The sequence below is a fragment of the Emys orbicularis genome, chromosome 21 (genome assembly GCF_028017835.1).
Source record: "Emys orbicularis isolate rEmyOrb1 chromosome 21, rEmyOrb1.hap1, whole genome shotgun sequence".
Classification (NCBI taxonomy): domain Eukaryota; kingdom Metazoa; phylum Chordata; order Testudines; family Emydidae; genus Emys; species Emys orbicularis.
Genome location: NC_088703.1, coordinates 1,211,646 through 1,233,587, shown reverse-complemented (window position 1 = coordinate 1,233,587; position 21,942 = coordinate 1,211,646). Strand labels below are relative to the sequence as shown.

The 21,942-nt window shown below is 60.7% G+C and overlaps 1 protein-coding gene across 1 annotated transcript in view; it reads right to left on the bottom strand.

The window, feature by feature from the left end:
* SIPA1L3 (signal induced proliferation associated 1 like 3) overlaps nucleotides 1-18,058 on the bottom strand; it is a 39,248-nt gene extending 21,190 nt beyond the window's left edge. The window contains exons 1-10 of the mRNA XM_065420712.1: nucleotides 16,585-18,058; nucleotides 15,333-15,463; nucleotides 13,496-13,684; nucleotides 12,996-13,170; nucleotides 12,752-12,855; nucleotides 11,668-11,825; nucleotides 10,541-11,117; nucleotides 6,655-6,929; nucleotides 4,302-4,535; nucleotides 3,055-3,207 (exon numbers count right to left, since the gene is read on the bottom strand). Coding sequence (XP_065276784.1) covers nucleotides 3,055-3,207; nucleotides 4,302-4,535; nucleotides 6,655-6,929; nucleotides 10,541-11,117; nucleotides 11,668-11,825; nucleotides 12,752-12,855; nucleotides 12,996-13,170; nucleotides 13,496-13,684; nucleotides 15,333-15,463; nucleotides 16,585-18,058 — 3,470 coding nt within the window. The remainder of the gene's footprint in view (nucleotides 1-3,054; nucleotides 3,208-4,301; nucleotides 4,536-6,654; nucleotides 6,930-10,540; nucleotides 11,118-11,667; nucleotides 11,826-12,751; nucleotides 12,856-12,995; nucleotides 13,171-13,495; nucleotides 13,685-15,332; nucleotides 15,464-16,584) is intronic.
* Between the last annotated feature and the right edge of the window lie 3,884 nt (nucleotides 18,059-21,942).

The following is a 21,942-nucleotide window of genomic DNA, read 5'->3' as shown; positions in this document are numbered from 1 at the left end:
CCCGGATCCTCCTTCTTCCCTTTTTTAAAGATGGGCACTACATTAGCCTTTTTCCAGTCATCCGGGACCTCCCCCGATCGCCATGAGTTTTCAAAAATAATGGCTAATGGCTCTGCAATCTCATCCGCCAACTCCTTTAGCACCCTCGGATGCAGCGCATCCGGCCCCATGGACTTGTGCACATCCAGTTTTTCTAAATAGTCCCGAACCACTTCTTTCTCCACATAGGGCTGGTCACCTTCTCCCCATATTGTGCTGCCCAGTGCAGCAGTCTGGGAGCTGACCTTGTTTGTGAAGACAGAGGCAAAAAAATCATTGAGTACATTAGCTTTTTCCACATCCTCGGTCACTAGGTTGCCTCCCACATTCAGTAAGGGGCCCACACTTTCCTTGACTTTCTTCTTGTTGCTAACATACCTGAAGAAACCTTTCTTGTTACTCTTAACATCTCTTGCTAGCTGCAACTCCAAGTGTGATTTGGCCTTCCTGATTTCATTCCTGCATGCCTGAGCAATAGTTTTATACTCCTCCCTGGTCATTTGTCCAATCTTCCACTTCTTGTAAGCTTCTTTTTTGCGTTTAAGTTCAGCAAGGATTTCACTGTTTAGCCAAGCTGGTCGCCTGCCATATTTACTATTCTTTCTACACATCGGGATGTTTTTTTCCTGCAACCGCAATAAGGATTCTTTAAAATACAGCCAGCTCTCCTGGACCCCTTTGCCCTTCATGTTATTCTCCCAGGGGATCCTGCCCATCTGTTCCCTGAGGGAGTCAAAGTCTGCTTTTCTGAAGTCCAGGGTCCGTATTCTACTGCTCTCCTTTCTTCCTTGTGTCATACAGCTGATCAGCGCAAGCCTGGGAGGGAGGGGTGAGGAGGAGGAATGCGGCGTGCTTGGGGGAAGAGGCGGGGCCAGGACAGGGATTTGGGGAGGGATCCAATAGGGCAGTGAGGGGGCGGGGATTTGGGGAGGGATCCAATGGGGCAGGGAGGGGGCGGAGTCGGGGCGGGGGGGGGGGGGCATGAGACAATTCGCATCCCAGCATGGGGCCCCGCACCTGCCCTGGCAGGGACCTGCCCATGGACAGAACTCTGAGGTTTTTCTGTGGTGCCACGTGCTGGATCGGTGTCTTTGGGACAAAGAAAGAGAGGCCACATGGCAAGAGACTATAAAAGGCTGCTGCAGCTCCTCCATCCTGTCTTCAGTCCTGCTTCTCTGGAGGGACTTTGCTACAAACGGAAACTCTGAACAAAGGACTGAGGACCCATCCCAGCTGTGGGATGTTCCAGAGACTTGATTTGAACCTGCAGTTTATTCTATTGCTGCTGCAAGCCTGAACCAAGAACTTTGCCATTACTGTATGTGATTGATTCCATTTAACCAATTCTAACTCTCGTCTCTACCTTTTTCCTTTTATGAATAAACCTTTCGATTTTAGATTCTAACGGATTGGCGACAGCGTGATTTGTGGATAAGATCTGATTGGTATATTGACCTGGGTCTGGGGCTTGGTCCTTTGGGATCGAGGGAACCTTTTTTCTTTTACTGGGGGATTGGTTTTCATAACCATTCTTCCCCATAACGATGGCACTGGTGGTGATACGGGGAAGCTGGAGTGTCTGAGGGAATTGCTTGTGTGACTTGTGGGTAGCCAGTGGGGTGAGACCGAAGTCCTCTCTGGCTGGCTGGTTTGGTTTGCCTGGGTGTGCCAAGGACCCCCAGCCTGGGGCTGACTGCCCTGCTCGGAGCAATCTGTCCTGAATTGGCGCTCTCCGTTGGGTCCCACCAAAGCCAGCATCGATACAGGGGGCTCTGCTCCAGATGAGGGAAGCAGCTCACGCAAGGCCCTTGCAAGCCCCTAGCGCTGCTGGTGACCCCCAGTGCCTCCCCGGACATCCCTCGGGGCAGGCTGGCTCAGGGATAACCGCTCCACGAATTCTCTTCCCAGAGACACTGCTCCCTCCGAGCCACCACACGCTCTCTCCTGAGGGTACCAGCTCCGGCACTTCTCAGCACACTCGTTCCTTCTGAGGCCGTGCAGGCAGCCTACAGCCTGTGCCACCTGGCTGGAGAGGGGAGGGGGAACCTACGCCGCACGCTCGCTCTGTTCGCTACCTCGGCCGAGGTTCGCCAGAGGAGGGGAACGCTGTTCAGCTACCGCTGAGGGGGCCTCATGTTCAGAGTTGCTGCAGCTGGATCGAGGGGTCCCCAGGGCCCCTGACAGCCGACCCCGGGGCGTTTCCCCGGCTGGATCGAGGGGTCCCCAGGGCCCCTGACAGCCGACCCCGGGGCGTTTCCCCGGCTGGATCGAGGGGTCCCCAGCACCGCTACCCCAAGCGAATGCTACCAGTGAGGTGGCTGGTGAGTGGAGCCCTGCATGTCCTGTGGCCGTGCTGTGTGCGGGTGAGAGCAGCTAGCCCGACCCCATTATAAACACACCCTGCTCTTAGCCAGATCCAGGGGCACGTGGCTCTGGCTTCAGAGCTCAGGTAACGGCTGCCAGGGCTCGCCAGGCGGGCAGAGGGACAGGGACAGCCCAGAAAGGAAGGGTAACTCCTGTAACAGGCCAGAGCACAGCAGCCACCTCTGGGGCAGCTGCTCCCATCTTCCTGAATGCTTCATATTCTACAGCAAGGGGATTGGCACCCGGCCGCGGCTCCTGTCCCGGCCGCGGCACTACAGAGCGCCCAACGGGCTCCTGCTCACCCAGCACCCACAGGACTCTCTGGACTTTCAACGGGGAGGCAGAGTAAAAGCTGCAGTACCTGGCCATGAGAATGACGTGTCGCCAGCCCTCTCACGCCTCCCCTCCTGCTGAAACAGAGTTACCACTTCCCGGCTTCCTTGGCCTGAGTACTCTGTTCCGGCCAGGGCTCAGAGGGGAGGATGGAGGTGTTCATTGCTGGCAATGGAAGATCCCCTCTGTGCAATACGGGACATAGTGAAAAGGGGCACTCCCCCCGACATCGCTCCAGGCTTGCCGGCGGTTGGACGGGCTATCAGACTCGTGCAGCGGGGTGGAGAGGTTAGCACCTTCCCCTGTTCCTTAGCCTACCTTTCTGGGGATGGCTTGTAGCGGGTGTAAGCCGTTCCTCCTGAGCCTGGAGTCGAGAAGCTGCCCGACGGCTGCCGATATGGCTGGACTCTCTCCGCCCCCGCTGGGGAGGAGGCGGCGGCGGTGTGCGGCGTCTCAGGGAAGCTAACCGGCCTGGGTCAAAGAGACGCACACAGAGAAAGAAAGTGCTTGGTCTGCCCTAAAGATTCCAACCTCCCCCAGAAACCCAGCCCAGCGCAGTGAGAGAGCAGAACCATCAGCCCAGAAAGGGCAGAGACTCGGGCAAGGCAAATACTGACCAACGCGACGGGCCGCGGAGCCGGAGAACATGGACAGTGCAGAGCCCGGTCACTGGGGTGCGTGTGTGTACGTGTGTGCGCACGTTCATTCTTCGGTGAATGGCAGGTGACACTTCCTCACACAGGAGAGTCCCTGGCAAGTGGCACCGGATGCTACCGCTGGGCTGTCCCGGCTCAGCCCCTCACTGCGCTGCTAGCCACCCCGACTAACCACATCCACAGTTCCTGCTTCCCGTTCTCAGCTGGAGAGAACGAGACACTAATGCAAAGGGGTCCTCAGAGGACCCGACGTGCATCAAAGCCGGCTGGCGCGATGCCGCTGGGGAGCCACTGGTCCATTTCAGTTCTCAGGAGTCCGCACTGAACAGACCCCCCCCCCCCCCCACCGGAAGGGAGCTGGAATGCAAAAGGCAAATGGCTGATCGCCACGAGCAGCCTGAAACCCCGCTGGCTCGGCTCAGGGCGTGGCTAACGCAGGCTGGGGACTGCGCACCGGAGGTGTCCCTCGGGAGCGAGATCGAAGGCTGCTGGTTCAATCTGCCCCCAACAGCTGGAATCCTAGCGTTCAGGACGGGCCGAAAGGAGCCCGCCGCACCCTGCGGTAACCACCTTGGAAGAGGCAGATTTCCACCATCTCTTGCAAGTGCCCACGGTAAATTGGGAGTGTCGCCTGCTAGGCCCTGTTTTCCCAGCCTGCTGCACCCACCGCAGGACCCTGGCCCAGGCAGGAGGGTGAACCTGGCAATCACCCAGCTGGGGGGCACCGCAGGGCTCAGATGTACAAATGAGCCATTTCTGAAAGCCTCATGTACTGACCAGTGTCAGCCTTGTGCGCCACGGCTCTCACTCGCTCGGGGCCGCACCGGTCAGTCCCCAGCCACAGGTCACCCCAGCCGCTACACCCCACGGACTGCCCCTCGGCCTCCGCCCCCCGCAGCTCAGCCTTACCTCTTGCCGTGCAGGGGCTGCGGCTCGCGGTACGGGACAACGGAGGTCTGTTTGGGGGGCCTCGTGAGGGGCAGGGGCTCTGCCCACTTGGCTGCCAGCGAGGAGTGGTGGGAGGCAGGCCCGCTCCACTGCCATGCTGAGTTGCTGCGGTACGGCGGGCGATGCCCCGCGGGCACGCTCTCCAGCTCTGCCTTGTGCTCCATGCTGCTCATTTCGAAGGACTCGGCCCATCCCCTGAAAAGCAAACAGCACTCCTTGCTGCCGGCACGCGAGAGTCTCTGCATGAGCGACGGGGCGGGCAGCTAATGCCACCTCTTCCCCTGCCGAGGGGCGAAGGACACTGTGTGCCCCCCCCCGCCCGTGCAGCAGTGGGGGGGCAGAGGCGCTGCTCCTTGGAGGTTGTGCTGCCTTCCCCACACGGGCTCAGCCCGTTTAATCGCACACCATTGTGTCAGCGGCAGCATCTCCCTGCTGCTTGCTAGGACGACGCACAGACAGCTGGAACGGAGGAGGTGACCTACTTAGCCACACATGGGGAAAACCAGGACGTAGGAGCCTAAAGACGGGCGGACAAACCCCTGCCTGCTAGGGTGTTTCTCAGGCCAGGCTCCCTCGTGGCCCTTGGAGGGGAGTGCGCTGCGCCCCTCCCACCCACAGCCCCCTCGCCACGCCGGAAAGGCACCAGATGCACCCAGGCTGGAATCCCACTGAGTCTGATTTACAGCCGTCTCGGTGCTCGTGGCCCTGGCCGTGGGAGAGCCCCCGCTTGGCTCGGTGCTTCATCGTCTTGCTGCCCCAGCCCCCGGCTCTGCTTCGAAAACCCTCCTACACATCCCATTTGGTGCAAAACCGTGTCCAGAGCAATTCCTGCCCCTGCATTAGTTAGGCCGCAGCCGCAGGCTGCCAGAGGCCCGTGCAGGGCCCTCAGCAGCTGGCAACGGCTGGGCCTGGTGGAAAGGGGCCCGGTGCCCCTCATTGCTTCATTTCATTATGGGCAGCGAGGCAGCAGCACCGCCCGGCCTCGCCAGCGCAAACCTCCTCGCTTCGGGGCAAGAGAGTGCTCCAGATTTCTTAGCGTTACTGGGAGCTTTTTGCTGCCGTTAAGAGCCGAGGTTACAAACGTTCCCTGCCAAAGGGAGCGACAGACGAGGTCACCAATGGCCAGGGAGCGAGCACGGATGGCAAATTCCACTGCACTTTAGTTGGGCCCCTCGGCTTGCTGAGCAAAATCCCTCTCAGCACAAGCAGAAACGAGCGCTGCGCCGGCGCTGCGAGGAGGCCCAGGTGCTGACACCCCTGGGAGCACGGCAGGGCCACGCCCGCTCTCCATGTATGCTACGCTGGAGCTCTCTCCTGGGAAGCGCTAAACAGCAGTGCGGACGTGTGGAGCTTTGAGAGCCCGTCCTTAGCCCGTCTGCCTATCCAGCGTAAACAGGCCCTAAGAGACTCGGGGTTCAAATCCCAGTGACTCCGCCCAGCCCAGGCACAGGAAGGGCAGGAGCGCGCTCCATGCTGTACATCTCCCCGCCCCTTAGCTGCAATCCAACAAGCCCCGATGCTCCGAAACAGTTCCTCGGCCCTGCGGCTAACTGGGGCCTGCGGCACAGTAAGGTCATTGCACCGCCCTGGGCTGCGTGTCAGCGCACGAGCCAGCCCCTCGCTCCCCGCTCCTAGCGCAGGAACCAACTTCCCACAAGTCCCCTTTAGCTGTGGCCATTACGGTACCTGCACCCTGCTCTAAGACATCAGCCATCTGGCTTCCGAGCAGAAAGCACGGCTCCCATCCCTGCCACACGCTACCGCTCCAGGAGCCACCCTTGGTGTGCAGAAATCGGTCCACGGGCGGGTTTGGGGCTTGATTTGGGAGGAGAAGCTGCCTACAAGTTTATCACTGTCTGAACTTGCCCTGCAAAGCTACAGAGCAGGCGTGGCTTAGAAGTCAAAGCCCAGAGAAAGCGGCAGGGGCCACATGCAAATCTGTTCATAAATGGGCCCAACTTAACCCTATCAAAGCCAGACAACTCTGAGCAACGCTCCCGCCGTCAGCTCTCATGCGCCCGGGGTTAGCCAGGCTCATGGCCCAGCCCTCTGTCAGCCATTGCCCCAGGGGGCGGAGCCAGATCACTGTGGACCCCCCGCTGTTTGCACTCCCCTCAATATACTTTCCCTTTTAATGAACACTTAACAGCAGTTGAGCTCCCGCCAAGCCGCGGGGGAGCGGCGGGCCGGGGAAACGAATGCCCTGGCACCACAGTGCCTTGCTAAGCGAGGCCCCCGGCACTGCACTTCGGTAGCGCGTTTCTAACACCTCGATCAGCCCTTGGGGCAGAGCACCGGCACGCGGGGGCAGTACCTGCGAGGGACGCCGTCCTCGTGGGGCGGGATGATGACCACTTTCACTGTGACCGAGGTCCGCAACAAGTCGATCATCTGGTCGTGGGACAGCGTCACCACGGCGACTTTACAGATCTCCACCAGCCGGCTGCCCTGCCGGAGCCCCGCCTGCCACGCAAAGCCGTAGTCCTCCACCTCGGCCACCGTCCCGTCGTACTTCACATGGAAGCCGAGCTGGCCCAGCCCGTTTCGCCGCAGGGTCATGTCGACCGTCTCACAGCCCGAGGTCATGACCTGCGGAGGGAGCAGTCACCAAACTGACCCCCACCAGAGCCGTCTGTCTGGCAGGCAGCTTGGGGTGAAGCTAGCCTGTGGCCTCGGCATCTCATTTGGTGCCGGCTTTCCCGGGACACACACACACACTGCTGCCAAGAGCTCGTCTAGGGACCCACCAGCCTCTCTGCTCGGCCTGGCTCTGCTCGGATGCAGCTGAGCGCCGTGGGCGGCCCGACCTCGTGCCCAGTGTGGAGGTCCAGGTTTCACGGACAGGCTCTGCACCCTCAGCCACAATACGGGTGCATTTGTACTGGTGTTTTTCACTGAACGCTGCCCTGTACCTCCCTCCCAGTCGCCACGCTCGACAGAGAGCGGACAGCGAGCGCCCCTGGGAACCAGGCAGCCACTCTGCTGCTGTTCGCGCCGTGGGGATCAGCTGGTGGTGGGCAGCCCCTCTAACATGGCGTGTGCGAACCCACGTCCTGCAGCGCTCGCGGCCAGCTCTGCGCACAGGGCGCTCCCCTCTGCTGGGCTCCTGTGCGTTTCACCGCTGCCTGCCAGCAGCGGGCCTGCTGGCTCCCCCTTGCACCCCAAGATCTTGGAGAGGAAAATCGGGCCCATGGAGATGAAGTCCCAGGCAGATGGCCTGACCCTGGGCTGACTGTGACTGGATCAGCTGCTGCTCACTGCCCAGGAACCGGGGTCTGCATACAGTGGGCGAATGAATACGAACGGCAGCACCACGACGAGACAGGCGCCCGAGACAGTCACTTGGAATCCCGTGTGTGACCCCACCACACCCACTTGCAGCTGGAAACATTCGGCCCACACTACTGAGGAGGCAGTTTGACTAGCAGGCAGTCAGGACTCCTGGGTTCTCTCCCGGCTCTGGGAGGGGAGTGGGGTCTAGTGGTTAGAGCAGGGGGGCTGGGAGCCAGGACTCCTGGGCTTTCTCCCCGGCTCTGGGAGGGGAGTGGGGTCTGGTGGTTAGAGCAGGGGGGCTGGGAGCCAGGACTCCTGGGTTCTGTCCCCGGCTCTGGGAGGGGAGTGGGGTCTAGTGGTTAGAGCAGGGGGCCTGGGAGCCAGGACTCCTGGGCTTTCTCCCCGGCTCTGGGAGGGGAGTGGGGTCTGGTGGTCAGAGCAGGGGGGCTGGGAGCCAGGACTCCTGGGCTTTCTCCCCGGCTCTGGGAGGGGAGTGGGGTCTAGTGGTCAGAGCAGGGGGGCTGGGAGCCAGGACTCCTGGGTTGTGTCCCCGGCTCTGGGAGGGGAGTGGGGTCTAGTGGTCAGAGCAGGGGGGCTGGGAGCCAGGACTCCTGGGTTCTGTCCCCGGCTCTGGGAGGGGAGTGGGGTCTAGTGGTTAGAGCAGGGGGCCTGGGAGCCAGGACTCCTGGGCTTTCTCCCCGGCTCTGGGAGGGGAGTGGGGTCTGGTGGTCAGAGCAGGGGGGCTGGGAGCCAGGACTCCTGGGCTTTCTCCCCGGCTCTGGGAGGAGAGTGGGGTCTGGTGGTTAGAGCGAGGGGCTGGGAGCCAGGACTCCTGGGCTCTCTCCCCGGCTCTGGGAGGGGAGTGGGGTCTAGTGGTTAGAGCAGGGGGGCTAGGAGCCAGGACCCCTGGGCTCTCTCCCCGGCTCTGGGAGGGGAGTGGGGTCTAGTGGTTAGAGCAGGGGGGCTGGGAGCCAGGACTCCTGGGCTTTCTCCCCGGCTCTGGGAGGGGAGTGGGGTCTGGTGGTTAGAGCGAGGGGCTGGGAGCCAGGACTCCTGGGCTCTCTCCCCGGCTCTGGGAGGGGAGTGGGGTCTAGTGGTTAGAGCAGGGGGGCTAGGAGCCAGGACCCCTGGGCTCTCTCCCCGGCTCTGGGAGGGGAGTGGGGTCTGGTGGTCAGAGCAGGGGGGCTGGGAGCCAGGACTCCTGGGTTGTGTCCCCGGCTCTGGGAGGGGAGTGGGGTCTAGTGGTCAGAGCAGGGGGGCTGGGAGCCAGGACTCCTGGGTTCTGTCCCCGGCTCTGGGAGGGGAGTGGTGTCTAGTGGTTAGAGCAGGGGGCCTGGGAGCCAGGACTCCTGGGCTTTCTCCCCGGCTCTGGGAGGGGAGTGGGGTCTGGTGGTCAGAGCAGGGGGGCTGGGAGCCAGGACTCCTGGGCTTTCTCCCCGGCTCTGGGAGGGGAGTGGGGTCTAGTGGTCAGAGCAGGGGGGCTGGGAGCCAGGACTCCTGGGTTGTGTCCCCGGCTCTGGGAGGGGAGTGGGGTCTAGTGGTCAGAGCAGGGGGGCTGGGAGCCAGGACTCCTGGGTTCTGTCCCCGGCTCTGGGAGGGGAGTGGGGTCTAGTGGTTAGAGCAGGGGGCCTGGGAGCCAGGACTCCTGGGCTTTCTCCCCGGCTCTGGGAGGGGAGTGGGGTCTGGTGGTCAGAGCAGGGGGGCTGGGAGCCAGGACTCCTGGGCTTTCTCCCCGGCTCTGGGAGGAGAGTGGGGTCTGGTGGTTAGAGCGAGGGGCTGGGAGCCAGGACTCCTGGGCTCTCTCCCCGGCTCTGGGAGGGGAGTGGGGTCTAGTGGTTAGAGCAGGGGGGCTAGGAGCCAGGACCCCTGGGCTCTCTCCCCGGCTCTGGGAGGGGAGTGGGGTCTAGTGGTTAGAGCAGGGGGGCTGGGAGCCAGGACTCCTGGGCTTTCTCCCCGGCTCTGGGAGGGGAGTGGGGTCTGGTGGTTAGAGCGAGGGGCTGGGAGCCAGGACTCCTGGGCTCTCTCCCCGGCTCTGGGAGGGGAGTGGGGTCTAGTGGTTAGAGCAGGGGGGCTAGGAGCCAGGACCCCTGGGCTCTCTCCCCGGCTCTGGGAGGGGAGTGGGGTCTGGTGGTCAGAGCAGGGGGGCTGGGAGCCAGGACTCCTGGGTTGTGTCCCCGGCTCTGGGAGGGGAGTGGGGTCTAGTGGTCAGAGCAGGGGGGCTGGGAGCCAGGACTCCTGGGTTCTGTCCCCGGCTCTGGGAGGGGAGTGGTGTCTAGTGGTTAGAGCAGGGGGCCTGGGAGCCAGGACTCCTGGGCTTTCTCCCCGGCTCTGGGAGGGGAGTGGGGTCTGGTGGTCAGAGCAGGGGGGCTGGGAGCCAGGACTCCTGGGCTTTCTCCCCGGCTCTGGGAGGGGAGTGGGGTCTGGTGGTTAGAGCGAGGGGCTGGGAGCCAGGACTCCTGGGCTCTCTCCCCGGCTCTGGGAGGGGAGTGGGGTCTGGTGGTCAGAGCAGGGGGGCTGGGAGCCAGGACTCCTGGGCTTTCTCCCCGGCTCTGGGAGGGGAGTGGGGTCTGGTGGTTAGAGCGAGGGGCTGGGAGCCAGGACTCCTGGGCTCTCTCCCCGGCTCTGGGAGGGGAGTGGGGTCTAGTGGTTAGAGCAGGGGGGCTAGGAGCCAGGACCCCTGGGCTCTCTCCCCGGCTCTGGGAGGGGAGTGGGGTCTAGTGGTTAGAGCGGGGGCTGGGAGCCAGGACTCCTGGGTTCTATCCCCAGCTGTGCCACTGATATGGTGTGTGTCCCCTTGGACAGTCTCTACCTCCCCTCTCACCCCCTTCGTCGGTCTCATCTATTAGGCGTGGAGGCTCTCTGCGCAGCTCCCAGCACAACCGGGCCCCCGGGCATGACACTAAGACACCAGCCAGCTTAGCTCCTACCTTGAGTCGCTGCACGATCTCCTTGATGTCCTCGGGGCTGCTGTCCGCGGCCTGGATGGAGACGTGGTCCCCTCTGCCGTAGAAGATCCGGAGGGTGCCGGGGTCGGGAGTCCAGCCGATCACATCCCCACAGAAGCAGTTGAACACCACCTCCTTGGTGCCGAGGTCCAGCAGGACGATGAACTCGTTGGAGATGGCCAAGATGCACTCGATCTCCACCCCCTGGGCAAAGTCCTGGGCCGAGACGCGCCAGGCGATGGCCCCGCTGCTGTACTGCTCCGCCCCCACCCGTGCCTTCATCTTCTCCTTCTTCTTAGAAGTCAGGGAGATCAAGTTGAATTTCCCCGTGGAGTCGATGGGCGTGTTAGTGACGCAGTTCTCCGCCAGGTCCTTCAGGTACTCCTGCCTGGTGCGCGTCGCCATGGTGTGGAACTTGTCGGACTTGTGCGCGGCGTTCTCGGCATTGATCACCTTGGCCAGTAAGAAGTCTCTAAAGATGTCAGACTTGCGGAAGGTGACGCCGCTGGGGATGGGGGGGCCGAAGGGTGGAGCATCTTTGGATCTGGTCACAGCCACGCTTAGGGAACGAAGGGGAGGAGAAAAACCGCTTAGAAGAGCGGTCTCCTGCTAGCGCAGCCGCTTCAGGACACATCATATGTGTCTTCCCGGATCGAGCTAGGTGTGAAAACCAGCTAGGGATTTCTGTGTGCCCGAAGGAAGACGCCTTTTGGGGGGCGGGTGCTCGGCACAGGCTGAAACACAGGCCCCTGAAAGGCACCAGCCCCCGTGGCCCCAATCTACTTGGAGCGATTCCCGGCACCTGGCAGCTGCTCTCTGGATGCTAGGAGTTGTCACAGCTGCAACTCCTTTCCCAGAACGGGAGGAGAAACATTAACTCAGGCCACTGACACCTCCCCCACCCAGTGACTGCCTGTAGAATTCATCCCACAGCCAACCGGCTCAACCTAACCTGAGACCTTGGGTCAGCGCCTCGCCAGCGCAAACAGGCATCCTTCCACCCCGGCACCTGCGGCCAGTTGAGCGGAGGAGCCGACAGCACTGTCCGGGGCGCAGACGGTGACACAGAACCCAAGCTGGCAGGTGAATTAGCAGCAGGCGAGGCTTACCTATAGCAAACGTTATCAGTGCAAGGGCTGTGGACTCGGACAATAATAAAGACATGCTGGAAGTGGGAGCGGATATTCTGGGGGGTGAAAGGCAACGCTCCAGGCTCCTGGAAGATGATTGTGACTATGTCGTTTCCTATGTGCCGCTTCCTTAGTAGCTACCGAGGTAAGAACAAACACGTGTTAGTGCCCGGGTGCCGAGTACAGACAGCGGTAACAAGCAAACGTGGGCGAGGCAGATGACAAAGGCTCCGGGGGACCTCGCCATCCGGTCAGACGGCGAGAGGAGAAGCGGGCAGGAAAAGCAGGCCTGACCCAGCACAGAGACGTAGCCACAAGATTTGAAATGGTCAAGCGAATTCCATTTGGAGAGCCTGGGCCGCTGGCAGCTGCATGGAGAGTGGGATCGCCCATCACCTCCCACATTGCTGCTTTCTCCCCGCCAGAGCACGGGGAAGGACTCTGCCGGGCCAGCGCCACAATCACCGCTCACTTTGTGGGGAGCCCGGCAGACTGCTCTCAAGCCGAGCTCTCTGTGCCCACAGCACGGCTCCCTTGCAGACGGGGAAGGGTATCGAGACTCACAGGCCAGTTCCTGACAGCCAGGGCAGTCGGGCGTCTAGCTCCGATTACAAACCCAGATTGTCAGGATCCCAGCTGCTATTCACCCCCAGCCCAGCACAGAGGAGGGATGGGCCAGTGGGCAGGAGACCCAGATTCTCTTCCCAGCTCTGCCACAGACTCCCCACGTGACCTTGGCCAAGTCATTCAGTCAGGCTGTGCGTCAGCTCCCGGCAGCGCGTCCAGGAGGGACGACAGCACTGCCCCCACTCCCGGGGCGTGTGAGGATGAATCCACTGAAGAGCGTGCAACAGAGCATGGATGCTTCTCCTTCCTTACGCATCTGCAGGATCCTGCCCCAGACCACCCTTTTCAAACTTCCCGGGCGGTGGAGGACGTTAACACATTTGCCCGGGAAGTGAGGGGAATGCTGACACTGGTTATCGGAACAGCCCGGTGCGTGGCACAACTCGACTCAGCATGCCGGAGACCCGCAGGCTCTGCCAGCCGAAGGGCCGTTTACCTGCTGCCGGTTGTTGAGTGTGTAGGGGAGCATAGTGGAGACGTGGAACATGATCTCGTAGTCCTGATACGTGGTGTACAGAGAGTGGGTGCCGGTGGAGTCAGCTGCGAAGCAGAGCAAGAGAAGAGACTCCGTGAGGGGAGAGCCAGCCAACGCGCTCTGCGTGCTGAACCCACGCGCAGAGCTCCGCCCGCGCCCTGCAGCCACGGGTGCTGCTGCCCCCACCGCACGCACCAGGACTTACTCTTCGTGTCCAGCTGGGCAGCGTACTTGCTGAAGGCTTTCAGACAGACCTTCTCCCCGACGAGGGAGAGGAACTCTTCGAAGGCTGGCCCCGCCTCCTCGTTATTGTACATCTCCTCCTCGGAGCTCTGCCCTGCTTTGCAGTACAGGATCCCCACCTTGTGCTTCCTGCAGAGCTGTGGGGTGGGAAGGGGTGTGAGACACTGCCTGCTCATTCACCAGTCTCCCACGCCTGGCCCAGCTCAGCCCAGCCCACAGGATGGAGTGCTCAAGAGGGCCTAGGTGACTTAGGAGCACGAGTCCCATCAAAAAGGGGACGGAGCCCCACTGCCTAGCTCTGCTCCGAGACCAGCTCTCTACCTTTGCAGACTGGCTGCGAATGGCTGCACTCTGTGCCCCTCTTCTACCCGAGCTCAATGCCAATCCCCGAGCCAGCCTCACCCCCGTTCCAGAGGGCCCGAAGCACAGCTCAGCGCTGCCCGTCTGCCGCACACGACTCACCCCCTGCTCGTCGAGTTTCAGGAGCTGCTCCGTGACTTTCGGCGTGTTCATGGCAAGCCGCAGACAGTGGATGTTCAGCTCGGAGACCACGTACTCCAGCACATCCTTCAGGGGGAGGCCACGCACCGTCCCCTGCTTGGTGGTGGTGGGAGTCGCATCCTCCAGGATGGCGCCTCGCAGGGTCACGAGCTGCACCAAACACATGGAAGTGGGGAGAGGAGAAGATGCGTTAGAATCCTGTTCTCTGGGAACCGGCGTGTCTCCGTGCAGACCTCCTGGCACAGGACGCCAGCCACCAGCTCGCCACAGAAATCCTGCGTACAGAACTAAGAATGAGATGGCTTTGCATCGGGAGGCCTAGCGCACGCTGTGCTTGCGATCTGGCACGCCAGCGAGGGTCTTAGCCAACCTGCAGGGATGAGCTCCTCTTAGGAAAACACACTGTGCTTTCTAGCCTCAGGCACCACTGCAATGTTACGGTCTCCAAACATACAAGCCAATGTAAAAAGAAAGCCAAGTGTCAGCATATAGCACACTTATGATTTGTATAGAGGTAGTACCTAGAGCCCCCAACTGTGCCAGGCCCCCCCCGACCCCGACCGGGGCCCCGTCGGGCCGGGCCGGGGCCCCCCCCAGACCCCGACCCAGGCCGGGGCCCCGTCGGGCCGGGCCGGCCCCCCCCCAGACCCCGACCCAGGCCGGGGCCCCGTCGGGCCAGGCGCTGCCCAGACCCCGACAGAGACAGTCCCTGACTCAGAGGCTCCCAGTCTGAATAGACAAAACAGGCACAAAGAGGGAGAAAGGAAGGCTCCTCGCCCCCACCTCGCAGACTGGGGGAAACAGGCCCACAGAGATGCAGTCGTGCCCAAGGTCAGACAGGGTCTCTCTCCTGGGTTCCAGCCGAACCCCTTCACCGTGGAGCCCCCCTTCTTTTACAAGTACAAATAGAACAGTGCAACCCCTCTTCGGGATCTCCCGCAGCACTCTGCCTGCCTGTCGGAAAGGTGGCGAATCTCTGGAACCGACTGCAGGTGTACCTGGCTCTTCTTTCGAGCCACACGCCTGGCCTGGGAACGAGTCACCTACTGCGGGGCCTTCAGCACCTGCTATTGCAGAGGCCAGACCAGGAGAGCACCAGGAACGGGAGCCCCCAGCCGCGCCGGGCGCTGCACAGGGCTGTGGCAGGAGCGGCCGGTCGCGGGGATATCTGAACGCTGACATCGTTCGGGCTGCGGCTGAGTGAGCAGGCTGCTTGTAGAGCCGATGGCAAGCCACGGCGCCCTCTGCTGGGGGCCAATCAGATTTCAAGGGCTGCTCGAAAAGTCCCAGGGTTAGAGGACTCGAGTCAGCTGACCTGTGTTAGGGAACCTGCGTCTACACTTGAACCCTGGGTTTTCCAACCGGTGCTCGAACCAGGGCTCTGGCACGCACACTGCAGTAACCACGTCCCAGAGTCTGGGTCCCCACTCTAGCCCTAGGACCGCAGTGCTCGGGGGGAAACCTCCCTGCCCGGTATCAGGAGGCAGCTCCCTGACCCACCTGCAGCAAAGCACTTACTCAGTTTCTAGTAGTGCTCTGCTGAGTCCAGGCCTGGTCCTCTAGCAGTTCAAGCCCTGCTGCCTGCCCCACACCTGCAGGGAGGGACCCGGAGCCACACTCCACATACCAGAACCCTGCTTGTGCCCCACGGGACGAGGCTGGGGGGCCCTCGGACACAGGACCCACAGACCTGGTTTTAAGAGGCTGTTTCAAAAGTCCCCCTAGATCCGGAATACAGACCCGCACGCACTCTCTGGAGGAGAACGCAGCCGTGGCCGCCCCGGACAAGATGACGTACCTCGCTGGTCCGGAAGATAATCCTGTACTGATACTGGGGCCCGTAGTCTTTATGATCCTCCAACTTCTCTCTCCTGATGCTCACAGCCACTGGTCCCAGCTTCTCATCCACTCCAAAGTAGTTGGAATGCTCTGAAAAAGCAAGAGATGCCTTGCCAGAGAAGAGGGCAGGCACTGCTCTCTCCCGAGCCGGACACCGGGGCTGTTCGAGCGAACGGCATCCCGGAGACGCGTCACTGACGTGCCATCAGCAGAGAGCAATGGCCCCGTCAGAGCGGAGCTCGCTGTTACGGAGCCCTGACACTACGCAATAGCGTATGGCAGCTAGTTTTAGAGCACTCGGGGCTATAAACCTTAGTACGTGCCACGAGGGACATCCTAGTTCTGGTGCAATGCTCAGCACCGGCAAACTCGGTAGGACCAAACTCTGCCCTGCCCACGAGCTACCTTAGGAGATATACAGACGCCCATCCGCCCCTGCAGGGTTATTGTTATAAAAGCCCCAAACCACCAGCCCCCCACTAAAATAAATTCCATAAGCCCAGCCCCACATTAGACCCCTTGGGAACAACCCTACAATAATAAGCCAGGCTGTGGGCACAGAGTCACAATGACAAACATGGTAACATTTCAGCCCCAAGGTGATCAGACAGAGCTGTTCACCCCTCGCCTGTGCCAACACAAGGCAGAACACGGATGGCTGATACAGAAAGTGACTCTCTCTACACAATTAGCATGTGGAACTCATTGCCACAGGTATCACTGAGACCAAAAACATAGCAGGGCTCCGGCTTGGGTATCTACATAGTTCCAAAGAATGCCCAGAGCAAGGCGTTAGCAGCCCAGGCCTGGGGGAGGGCACAGCTCAGTGGTTTGAGCATTGGCCTGCTAAATCCAGGGTTGTGAGTTCAATCCTTGAGGGGGCCATTTAGGGATCTGGGGATTGGTCCTGCTTTGAGCAGGGGGTTGGACTAGATACCTCCTGAGGTCCCGTCCAACCCTGATATTCTGTGATTAACTAGTGAGGGTTCGGAAGACCCCTTCTCAGGGGGGCAGGCAATCCCATCACTACGGGGTCTCTAGCACTTCCTGCAGGCGCTGGCCTGTGTTGGGAGCCAGGAGGCTGGGCTGGCCAGAGCCAGTCTGGTAACGCAGACGTTGCCTGACCTTGGGGAGCCGAACGGGATGAGCGGCAGGACGCCCCAGCTTTGCGGGGCTGCAGGGGACTGCCCGAGGCGCTGCGGGGGCGTTACCTTTGCCGTGAAAATAGAGCTGGTAGTAGCGGGCCCCCAGGTCGACGTGCTCCACGTTGTAGCGTGTTAGCCGGCTGGGGCTCCTCTGCAACTCCCTGGGGACCTCCAGCACGGAGATGCTGGCGTTGGTGCAGTAGGCATTGAGGGTGGGCTCCAGGAAGCCTCCCTCGCCCGCGGCCCCGCTGGGGGAGCCGGCCGACGCCCTGGAGAAGCTGACGTTGCGCTCGCACATGCCGCCCACCTCGTTGCGGAAGTGGGGGCAGCTGAGCAGCAGGTCGTTGCTGTTGTTGTCCCCGAGGTCGTGCTCCAGGTTCTCCTTGTAGTTGAGGTCTTCGGTGCTGGCGAAGGCCGGGTCCAGGCCCCCCAGCCCGTACGCCCGGGAGAGGGCAGCCGAGACGGCAGAGGCGGCAGAGGCGCCCGTCGTGGTATTCCTCCGCTGCGCCACCACCGCCCGGTTGGCTGCCACCTGGTTGAGGTTGAAGAGCAGGCTCTGCACGTCGTAGTGGGCAAAGCTCTTCTGGCAGACCCAGGCCTTGCCACCGTCCTCCTGCTCCACCAAGGCCCTCCCGGGCTCCCCATCGCTCCGGCTGCTCCGCAGCTTCTTGAAGATGGAGTCTCCCCCTGCCTCCCCCCTGGGGCCCTTCTTGCGGGGCTTCTCCTTCGGCTGAGTGGGGGAGTCCTCAGGGGGGAGCCCCAGGCCGTTCCTCACATCCGCCTTGGCGCTGCCAGCCACGTGCAGACTGGAGGCTGTGCTGGCGTCGGCCCGCAGGGGGTCGCTCGGCTTCTCGGGCGCCAGGCAGCGCTGGGCCGGCTTCTCGGCGCGGAGCTCGCGGAGCATGTCGAACAAGCTCTGCTCCGAGATGCCCTGCACGTCTATGGAGGAGGTGCTGCCGTACTCGCGGAAGAGGGGCAGGCCGCTCCCCAGCTTGGCCCCACGGGGCTCCAGGGTCTCTTCCAAGTCACACTCACTGAGGGTGATCTCGCTGTTACTCCTGTTGCGCAGCGGGACGAAGGCCCTGCCAGGCGATCGAGGCCAACCCTCCTGGAACTCCACGTCCTTGGATCTCCTCCTGGAGAGCCGGTGCAAGCCCCTGAGCCCCGAGGAGCCCAGGCTGGTGGGAGGCGGCTGCTGCCCATTCTGAAAGCCCTTGGGTGAAAGAAAAGTCCTGCTGATGCCCGTCGATGCTTCCATGTCCCTTGAGGGGCTTGGAGCGGCCGGATCCTTCAGTGCGTCTCTCTTGGGGGGCCAGTCGGCGATCCTGGCGCGCACGCCCATCTTCGGCATGGCAGGCGTGGTGGTGGTGGGCCGTGGCCCGGGCAGACCGTCCCCAGCTGGCTGCGAGGTGCTGCCATTCTGCGCCCAGAACCCTGGCGAGAAGTAATCGCCCCGCGTGCCAGCCAGACCTTCGCCCCCCTTCAGCGCCGGTCCGCCAACATCCACGCTTGCATGCGGAATGGGTCGATAGAATGTCATAGTCCAAGGTCAGCACTAAACCCTACTTCCAGGGGGAAAGTTCCACTCATCTCTGGTGCGCCGTGGGCCCCTCAGCCATTGCTGGGTGCAGCGGGGGCAGAGCGGAAAGGCCAGGGCTTGCCAGAGCCAGCGTTAGGACTTTCTGCCTGCTCGTCCCATGCTGCCATCCTCGCTCCTCGGGAGCCTGCAGCCTTTTACCTGGAGGCCACAGATTGGACGTGGTCTGAGGGGAAAGTCACTGCTCAGCCCTCGCTCCCAGCTGGTGCTGCTCCAGGGACGATAGCTCCAGCCGCAGGCCAGGTGGGTGCAGTACCATTTTCCAGGCCTCCTAAACCAGGGAGAATAAAGGGAAACATTAGCAAGATGCTGGAGAAAGATTGAGTTTGTAAGTTCTTTGCAATGCTACTCTCAGCAGCAGGCCTGCAGCTTTACAAAGAGCCCCCTCACCCAGACAGCGGCTGACTCCACCCCATTTCACAAGGGAGATGTGAGGCGTCTGCAGCAGAAGTGGGGATTGAACCCAGAGCCAGTGGGTTTTCCAGGCTCTGGGGCAGTCTGCCTTGCTCGCTGCTCGGCAGCCTCACACCCAGGTCTTTCGATTCGGAATCAAACCCAATTAACCCCCACCCCTGCCAATTTCCCACAAACGGGAACCCTGCATTCTGACCCGCTGGAGCTTTAATCACAAGTCCAGCCCCCTTCGGTGTGACTACCACAGGGAGTGACGCTGTGCGGATTAGGGGACAGGACTGGCGGCTGCTAGACCAGGCAGTAGTCGCAGGCACTGGTTTCTTAGGCTGCATGTAAAATCTTTGCAGGTTCGGTTCCTAGTTTTGTCCTGATCAGAAGTTTGTGTATTTAAAGCAAAGTGCCAAGTGTAACTCGTGTGAGACGCAGAGGTGGTGACTGTACTGAGGGTGCAAAGAACGAGTGCCACTGAAATGCACAACTGTGTGTCACATGCTCTGTACTGATAACAGCTAACTGGAGATTCCCCTTGAGGTCCAGGAAGGTTAATTTGCCCACGTGACTGACTGATAACAGTTCAGTCCCACACTCCGGCTCCACCTGTCACACTTCACCCAAAGACCCTTCCTCAGGTAAAAGCAGGTCAGACCTTTCCCCAGGGGTAGAACGGCTAGACTGGGTAGTGCTGCAAGTATCAGCTAAGCCATAAGAAACTGAGCGACAGCTGCAGCACGAAATGGATTTAAACCCACCAAAGCAAGGAAAGCCCCGAATTCAGACCATCCGCCCAGGCACCAAAATGGAAAGGAGGCCCCTGTTGGCCCTGCCAACCCGAGCCAAGCAAAGAGACCGCCGAGCAGACTAAACACGAGAGGACCTTCCCTCTTCTCCCAGGACTGTTTCGTTTCCCTAAGAGCCTTTGGGGAGGGACCTTGTCAGGCTCTCTGAAAGGCCAAGTACACTAGCCACTGGATCCCCCTTGGCCACATGCTGGCTGATTCCCTGAGAGAACTCGAACGCATCGGCAAGGCGGGACTTCCCTTGACTCTTCCCCGACCTGTCGGGTTCATCTGTGCGTCTGAGAATTCTGTTCGGACTTTTCACCGCTGTTAGCCGTACAGTGAAATTAATCATTTGACCCATTTTTATATGGCAACAACATTTAAGATGAATAATAAATGCATCTAATACAGCAGCTGGAAGAGCTCCCAAGTCTGTGGAAGGTGGGCAAAGGATCTCGCTGGCTAGAGAACAACTGAGGATTGTAGATGTGAATCATCAGTGGCCCTGTCTCCCCCCCCCCGCCTCAAATGTTTTCTGAAATACCAATTGGATCTTCCGTCTACAGCTGCAGCGTGCGGCCCACTGGATCGCATGGTGAGCCTTCGGCTACCTCGCACCGTGCAGACCTCCAGCCGAAGGGCTGCTCCAGGGATGGCATGACACTTCCACTCGGAGCTCCCTTGCTGCACTCAAGCAGAGCAGAGGGTTTCAGCCAGTCGGATCTGTCAGTGTTTGCAGAGCAAGGCCACTGAAAGTGGAAATGTTTCTGGATAACAAAAATATAGCACAGCACCGTTCCCATCTGGCCCTTCTTCCAAGCCAGGTGATTTGCAGAGAATCTCTTACCTGTCCCCTGGTCGCACACACAAGCCCCCCGGTGCCAGAGCAGGGCGCTGTATGGTGCCCCACAGCCGCAGAGAGGCAGTCCCTGCTCTGAAGAACTCGCAGACAAGACACTTCCCCCCCACACACACACACACACAGAGCTGCAGAGAGGGGGAGGGACTTGCCAACCGTCACCTAGCTGGGAGCAGAACCTACGGTTCCCGACTCGCAGCCCAGCGCCCTAACCCGCAGGCAACGCTGCCTCCTCCCAGTAGGCATTGAGCGATTATCCGGGGGCTGGGCAGGGCAGGGGCCATAACCAAACCCAGAGGGCCTGGGAGTGAGAGCTGCAACCGAGTGGGCACCGTGCAGGGGTAGCGTATAAATCCGAGGAGAGGAGCCCCAGAAATCCCTGTGGTGATTTTAGCCAGGCTATGAGAAGTCGGCCCCGGCCCACTGGTTCCAAACAGGCTCTTTGCACAAAAGCCCTTTTAGACACCACTCCCCCTGTCCCTTTCCCTTACAAACCCTGCCCCACCGCTGGCCACCCCACAACTGTAAAAGAGCTGGAGGCTGCAGACTGGATCAACAAGGCAGATGGGAGGCTGGAGACAGGATACACTACAAGAGGAAATTCTTGCTTTATCAACCTCCCAGAATCATCTGCAGAGCGGCTGAGCAAAGAAGCCACTCCGCCAACCACAGAAACCCTAGAGGAAGCCAGCCCCAGGAACCCGCACTTTAAACAGCTCCAGCCTCCCTTCCTCTCCCTACACCACAAAGCACTGGGAAAGTGCCTCGGTTTCACTGCAAACACGCAGCCGGGGGAGAGGAGACATCTCTCTCAGAGCCCTGGGCAGCTGCTTGGCATCTTACAAGTTCCCGGACTTGTCTCTTTTCCGTCCGCCGCTTCAAGCGAAGAGCAGAACCTGCCTTTCCGCATTCTCCGATAGAAAGGAAGAAATAGGTCAGCCACTTAGCTACACAGAAGGGCAGGAGACACTAAGCCACCCTAGGCAATGGAGATCAGATGCCAAACAGACTGCAGGGCTCTGCTGGAGACTCATACTAGCGAGCTGTTAACCTCCACCGAGAGGTTTTCGGTGCTGAAGCCTGAGAGCAGGCGCTGGGTAAGGAAGTCCCCAGATAAGGTGAGGAGAGTGCTCTGATGTATAGATTTGATCAGACAGAAGGTGGCAGAGTCACTGTCCAACCCCCACCCCACACACACTCACCCCCAGTGGCACCGGGGCCCCAATCAGGGATCAGGGCCATTGGGCTAGGCACCATACGCCACACAGTACAGTTCTCCCTTGCCCTACCCCTGGGGCAGTCACGTACACCAGTGTAAAGGGATTGCAAAGTGGTACCAGGCCCAAGCGAGCACAAAGCAGGCACAAGAGGGAATCAGGCCCACAGAGTTTAAAGCCAGAAGGAAGCATTACAATAATATAGTCTGCCCTCCTGCATAGGGCAAGCTAGAGACACCACATCCAGCCCAAGAACTAGCGGCTGAGCCAGAGAGATTTCAAGTCTCCGCGCCCCTTGGGAAACTGCTCCAACACTCCTAGAGACACGATGGATGATCACAATTCACTCCCCGGCACGCTTTGCTGCAGCAATGTGGACAGAACCCAGAAGGAGAAGAACTGGAGAAATACAGCTAGATCTCCACCTCGTAACTTCTTCAAGCCCAGGAAGGCCGAGAGGGAGTGGCTGGGTCATTACACAAATTGAATCTATTTCCCCATATTAAGTATCCTCACCCCTTTTTGTCAACTGTCTGGAATGGGCCATCTTGATTATCA